At 37.3% G+C, this 7,500-nt stretch overlaps 1 protein-coding gene across 1 annotated transcript in view; it reads left to right on the top strand.

Annotated features, from left to right (window-relative positions):
• The first annotated feature begins 966 nt into the window (after positions 1 to 966).
• Positions 967 to 7,500, top strand: part of LOC138019082 (NFX1-type zinc finger-containing protein 1-like) — a 23,598-nt gene continuing 17,064 nt past the window's right edge. The window contains exons 1-2 of the mRNA XM_068865744.1: positions 967 to 1,169; positions 4,117 to 4,193. Of these exons, the coding sequence (XP_068721845.1) occupies positions 4,121 to 4,193 (73 nt within the window). The 5' untranslated portion in view covers positions 967 to 1,169; positions 4,117 to 4,120. The remainder of the gene's footprint in view (positions 1,170 to 4,116; positions 4,194 to 7,500) is intronic.

The raw sequence follows: 7,500 nt of genomic DNA, 5'->3' as shown, positions 1-7,500 counted from the left end.
GATTTACTTCGTCTAATGGTTTTGCCAAATATCAGCGTTGAACAACATTTGGGAGTAGAGAAATAAACTCCTTGCTTAATTTTTACTCTGGGATTAGCGTTAATCGACTTTTGAACAATCGGGCCCTTGGGCCTTACCCAGCGACTCCTGCTTCGATTCTCGGGGTTTTTGAGGGAACATTGCTGAGTTTAGATCACGTTCCAAAGACGAATCCAGTAATGAGGAGAGATGTCAAGACGATTTGACACATTTATATTTGCCACATTTCTTACTTGTTTTTTAAACTGGTTTTTGCTGTTGTTTTATATCACCGAATAAAAGAAGTAAAAATACGAACTGGGGAAATGGTACTGTAATTAAAGTTTATCAGTTTATCCTTTTCAAATTTCTAGAAGACCCCCCCGGCCCCTCCCCTTGCTACCGCCCTATAATGAGAATTTTAAGAAGCATTTGATCATGAGGTTGACGGTGGGGTCTGTCTGTGACCTAAGGTCATGCATGCAGATTCTCCGTAATGATACCTTTTATTGCAATTGGCCGTTGATTGGATTGTGTGTGTATGAATCATATCTGTAAATGGTAAACAGATGATGTCAACATAGCCATCATTGATCATAGCTGTGGTTCGATCGGTTAAGAACTGAGCAGTGTCGTTTTAAAATAACACTTATCAAGAGATCATGATCTCTTGCACTTATTTAACTTATTCATTAGCAAAATACGTCTCTTTACGAGACAATACTTCTTGTTTCCAATTCAAGTCTCTTCCTTTTCTGAAGGAAGATCCTGCTTTTTGGACAATCCACAAAGGGAACCCTTTCCTGTGTCCATTTATTTGGCATGATATCTAGGAATACCTTAGTTCTTTAGGCAACTAAGAAATCTACGGCTAAAGAATCCCCGTTTCATGATTCCGCTGTCCATTTTGCTATTTTTCCCTAACCCACATTTCTAAGAAACGATGCCAATTACGAGACGACGCCAAGTGTTCTTGGAATCTAGAACAATCTTGGCTAAAACTACTTGGGATATGGGTCTCCTGCGTTGAATTCTGAGAAAGTATTTCGAAATCAGTCACTTTTACAGAGAATATGGAGTAAGATACGACTTTTATTTGTCGCATTTCTCAGCATTTCGTAGTAGCTGCTCCTACCTCGGGTGCTGCAAAGGTAAGCATCTATCCTGCGCATTGGGGTGTGTACGACAATTCAACAAAAGTTCAGAATGTGATCACCAAAATAAGCAGAATTCTTTCACCCAGAAAATAATCGAACTTTTAGTTATTTCTAGTATTTATTATGTCAACTGTGCTCTTGATCAACTTGCTTAAAAAAATCTGAAGTCCTAGGCGGACCAAATTATTCGCGAACGAAAGTCTCTTGGACGTTTCACCTAAGATGTTTCGAAATAATTGCCGTTTAATCATAACTATAAAGGAGCTGAATATTAACTGCCATCAGAACTTGTTTCAGTTAACTTACCTTAAAAAGGAGTACAGACAGACATAACTCGCCGTCGACAAAACCTATTTTCTTCTCGAGGCACTGAGGCCAACAAATTCGAGCTTATATCAGTGGTTGTTTCAGTCTATCAGTTTTCTTCAATTTCGATTACAGTCATTCTTCAACTTCACATCTTGCCGCGACGGTCTTTAAAATTTTAAGTTCAATTTCATTTGTTTGAATCTTGGAATAACCCACCGAATAGCCTGAGCATAAGAACTTTTATATTCTGGGCAGGTGAGGAAGGAGTCTCCAGCAATCTTAAGGACAAAAAATTAACTTAAGCTTTCATGTTTTGCAGAGAAGAATTTACAACAACTGAGCTCTCTCGTCGATCGATCTAGACAAAGAAGCTAATTTTATCTATATACTTTTCTTGCAAAGTTTTTCTTATCCTCCCACCTTGACTCGGCATTTTTCGTGTAGATTTGCGGCTGTCTTCTTCGTTGTTATTTTAACTTTCTTTTCTTTGTCATCCCGGTTTTTCGATTATTCGGAGAAAGAAAAATACTCAGTTAGCGGAGCTCCGCGCTCGCCGAAGGTGAGCGCGCGCCCGTGCGGAGCACCATAGTTAAGAAAATATGGTAACCCATGCAAGAAATGTTGGTTTTATAGCCATGACGTCATCGTCCGTCCGTACGTCCACAACTCCATGTATGCCAATGTCACCAGTATCACGCCAGTTTACAGCATACATCTTTGATATTGGACATACATATTATGATCAATTGACACCTGTCGAAACAGGGTATCCGCTAACCAGTATTACGTGACCATATCGCGGGCTCAAGCTTAGAGCTCACCTAGGTCAGCTGTAGTTTTTGAAGTTGACCACTGACCAGGTACTAGTTTTCAATGGGATTGCAGGCTCAACCCAGACTAAAACGAAGCTTTATTTTTCGCGCGCTTTCTGTGGCTCGACGCAGCTACACGGCCATACACTGCAAGATTTATTAGGTTTATTATTATTATGCACTATTTCAGACAATAAATAATAGACATAAGTGAACTGGCAAAATAGTTAGTACAGATAAAAATTAAATTAATAGTAATAAATTAAGAAATTGACAAATTTACATAAATATACAATATTATTTACATCAGTGAGTTGCATCTAAGGAGTCTTACATTAAAGTACATCAGTAAAACTCTTTACTCATGCGGTTCAAGAAAATTCATTTCCAAACTGGTGAATTCCAAAGTAAACTTCACTCGAAAAGCCAATATCGCACTCATCGCTTCGTGATTCATACGATATCGGTTTTTAGCGTCAATTTACCGTGGAATTCACTAGTTAGGCAATGAATTTTTCTAGAGAGGAAAGCGAAGATAATGATTTAATTAAGCATCAACCGGAAACACCAAAACGCAGACAATTCGAACCTTATATTTTCACTAACCCTACAGGCAGTAAGAATAAATAACCAGGGAGCTTGGCTAAATCTATATATTATTTCTCGTTTGTATCTAACGTATCTATGCATATCCAGACAGTGATGTTTGTCTTTGGGAGAGAAGATGTGAATGATTTCGTTCACTATCAAGGAACAATGACCATCAGTTACATTTGCAAATATTTCCTCTATTCTTATTAAACTGACATTTAAGAACGAATCAAGCTTCATTTTTTATAAACTTGATGATTAGCGCCTCAAGGGTCCTTCAGTGACAAGTATCGTAGCAGGTTACTGAAACCCGGACTAAACAGATTGCATAGTACGGTCTTAACTGTGGACATACAGGTAAAGGCCCAGTAATATCGGCAACATTTTTCGTGCAACTTGTCGCGCAACAACGTTGCGTTGCAAGTTGAAATGGTTTGTTGCGCGTATTACCACCTTCTTGCGCAACAAATTTTCGTGTTGCAAAAAGTGACGTCTACTTCTCGCAACATAAAAATTTGTTGCGCAAGAAGGTGGTAATACGTGCAACAAGCCGCTCAACTTACAACGCAACATTGTTGGGCGACAAGTTGCACGAAAATGTTACGCACATTACTGGGCCTTAAGAAGTGTAAGCTATTCCGTGACAGCACGAACGATTCTCCTGACCGTCTATTTCCAAAGGGCGAGAGAAATAAGACTTCCACTTTTTGTCAGTTTTACAATTAATATTTCATCGCTCTTTTTGCGGGTTATCAAAACTTCTTTCTCCTTGCACAACAAAAAAATGCAAAGCGAATGTTTGTTGGAATAATATAGCCACAAAATATTATTTGTTTCAACTTTATCAGTACTGGTTTTGTGTATTTTGTTCCTGATTAAAAAACTAAAATTCTTAATTCGACTTCATAAAACCGCTCAGGGTTTCCGAGTGAGACTTCAAGTAATGAAAATATCAAGAATGAACGATTGCGCGTTGGAACCGTTCATTCGTGATAGTCCCTGAAGTGTTTTAGGTATAGCCTGCGAGCATGAAAGCTCTGTCTTATAAGGATGGCAAGTGATTGAGGATCGTGATACATCACGGGCAGGCAAATAGACACAAATATATGAAGGTAGCCATGAAAGCACTTCCCAGGGTACTTTTAGGGCAACTGCTTGAATCTTCAGCAAACCTGTTTATAGGAAAACGTAAAAGATTAACCACTTCGTTGTTTTTTTTTTTCCCGAAGGACCATGACAAAGAGACAGAAACAGAAATGGAGGCAAAACTTTGATAAACATGAAAGGAATCGCGAAAATCCTGAAGGTAATTTGATGCAACCGCTATTAAGTTCATAAATTCAACAGCTTGCGCATGGTAACTTACTGTGTACTAATCTTCTCCACTAAAACTGTAACTTTTGAAACCAGAAAAATCACTCCTGGAGGTCTTAACATTCTTTTGATGTTAATGTCAATTATCGGCGACTGCTGAAATGCACTTAAGTCTCCTCCTTCTGCAAGTCAAACATTACTTTATCAAACCTGTTTCAAAACGGACACTACTTTCACTTAACAGCAATATCATGGTATCATATCAAACATCAATTATTGCTGAAAAAGATTCAGTCATTTTTGTGACGTAAAAGTTACCGTGGCAACAGGAAAGCCCGGCAAAAACACCCCATATTTTGGCTTTAGCTGCTCATATTTCAAAAACGAACTCGGTGACCCCCATTTTTTATTTCTGAAATGTAATTGTTACATGTTGAAATTAAATTCAGGCTAATTTTACTTTTAACCTAGGTTGATTTTTTCAACCTAGGTCAAATTTGTTCAACCTAGGTTATTATGAACTGTCTAAAAAAGGTTTTTCCCTTTTCTTGCGGAGGTAATTTTAAAAAGGGGCCAGGATTTTTTGGAGGAATAAATAAAAAAATAATGAAAAAAATAGAGCTTTTCCTTGCCTTCCGTTCTTCTTCCACTTACCGTCTCTCCTTTTCCTTCTCTTCTTCCTTACTGTTCCTTACATTACTACCAACGGACTGTGCCACTTACCTTGAGTTTCCACAACATTCCATGTCACTCCAAGGATTCGAACCATCCCACCACTAGTTGCAAGAAGTGGGCTCTTGATTCTCAAGGACAAATCGTCAAAATATTGCACGAAGTTTATTTACGCCGCTATGCAAAATACACCAGGAACAAGGCATCATTTCTAGTTTTGATAATAGACCGATTTTCCTTCTCATGTGCAAACAGATCTGAATGATATTTGTAAAATAAACTGTAACTGTTCTAATTAGGAGCATACAGTGTAACTGGTTCTCTTCATGTTGAAAATCATAACTCACATTATATTCGTGGGTATTTTCTCTCAGATATAAGGAAACATCAGGACTTGCTAAGACACTAGAACGTCTATTCTGGATGGTGCGATCTCGGTCGAAGTTTTAATCTGACAAAGGAAAATAATCTGTGAGTAAAGTGATGACGGACTCTTGCCGTAAACACAACGTTCGCACTGTGAAAAAAGGATGGTGGCACGGGTAATTAGAACAACGAAAGATAACCTGTGCAGTTTAATCACAGAAAAGACATTGTCACCAAACTGCTGGTGTCATTATCTTGGAGAAACCGCTTGTAAAAAAACATAACCACTCACAGAACCATTGCCAAAATGCCATATGAAGTGGTTTTCCGAATCTCTCGGAGAAAAGAAATCAAAAAGCCACAAATGAGTGGACAAGTCACACCTACATCAAATACAGAGCAGGAAAATGGTCAACAATTTGAAAAGTGGATGAGCCAGACATTGAAGGAGAGTCTTGTGTGACACTTGCAAACTGCAGAGCGCGGACTGCAAACTAACCGTAAATCACAGTTATTGAATGCTAACCGTTCTAAAATGGGTGCTTAGCCTGACTTGAATACTGTTTATCAGCACTATTTGAAATGGGTGCTTAGACGTCAATAATGATTGTCAGTGTTATTTGTAGGCAGTCTGCAGTCTCCGGTCTGCAGTCATCATACACCTGAAGGGAAGAAGAAGTTAGAACTTGAGGATTATGTGGCACTAAAAATTTATACAAAGGAAAAAGGAAACGCCCCTTCATCGAAATGTGCTACTTGCGCAAATTGTAGAACTTAAAGGGGACTGGATTTATCACTACAAAAAAGACTCAACATAATATATATATTTTTTAAAAAATTATTCCGCGAATTATTCAAAAGAACTAACAATTACAAGAGCCTACAAAATGGTTTCTGATCAAGAAATCATGAAATCCTTTTTCCTGACTTTTCAAAGTTTTTTTTTTTCACTTACTTTTGATTATTACGAATTCGAAGTAAGCAAAAGATAGAGCAAATAACCAAGCAAACAAAAAATCAATAATACATCATGTATGTTTCAGTTCTTTTATTCCTTTGAAGATATTTCAGTATTGTTGCCCACAACCCTACTAAGGAGATTCATCAATGAACAAAGTCCTTCTGAAAAGCTCTGAGTTAGCGGTTATCATGCACAGCTTGCCTAACCCCAACCTTAATGCTAACAATTTAATCATTGCCTAGACTTAACAACCATTGGGGTTTTATAAATACTCATTAAAATTTTAAGCTACACTGAATTCATCCATTCTCCTCCAGAACCAATTAACTTGCAAAGATACAGATACTTTCTAATAATTGTTGGATTTTCATTTATCGTTACCTCTTGATTTAAGATATAACTAGTTTAGATTTAAATTAACCTGATTTAAAAGTTTACCTGTAACATAATCAGCATGCCAGAATGAAACTTTCTGCAAAGTTTAGAAAATTCTGTAGAGCGTATTTAGAGCCACCATAAATAATTCAAGGTAGCTCTAAGTCCTCTCCACCGAATTTTTTAAACTTTGCTGAGAGTTTCATCTTGGCTTGCTGATCACTTCAGTGCAATAAAAAATTGGGGTCACCCAGTTCGTTTTCCAGATAGTGTCAATCCTTCTAAAAACAAGGTCTCTTGAAAGTGTGGAAACTGGTTTGAGCCACCTTACGTTCCTGCAAAATCCGGGAAAGGTCTGTAAACTGTAATGAGTTCAATACTTCATTAAAAAACATGTAATGAAAAGTCGAAAAACGTGTTTAGCAATGATCCGTTTGCCAAGCCTTCGTTTTCTTTTAAATTTCTTATTACTTATTATTCTTTTTTACTTAAATATGTTGCATTTTGTCTTTTAGTGTAGGTAGTTAGGTGATTTGATTTATAGTAGGCTATCTTAAACGTCTCCCTGAGAGACATTCATTTAATAAACGATTTCGTGTATGAACCATAAATATTGATTGATGCTTATAAATAAGAAAAGAATTCGCGAAAAAAACCTTTTATCATGTTTTAAGCAGTTACCTTCTACCTTTATTTGACACAGGTTTTCGTTAATTTGGCTATCCTTTTATATATATCGTATTTCATGTTGTAAGCCATGATCATTTAGAAAATAAGAACCTACAAATGTAAATTCCAGTGGTACGTGAAGACGGCTGGTTTTCCATGGGAATTTTGATAATAATTTGTTTCCGTCTGACCTTAGCCTAGCTCCCTGGTACCTAGTTAGTTTAGAAGACAATCCAAATAGTGCCTGGGAAATTTG

Source organism: Montipora capricornis, chromosome 10 (assembly GCF_036669925.1).
Source record: "Montipora capricornis isolate CH-2021 chromosome 10, ASM3666992v2, whole genome shotgun sequence".
Lineage (NCBI taxonomy): Eukaryota > Metazoa > Cnidaria > Anthozoa > Scleractinia > Acroporidae > Montipora > Montipora capricornis.
Note: the sequence above shows the minus strand (reverse complement) of the source record. Positions and strands in the feature narration are given on the sequence as shown.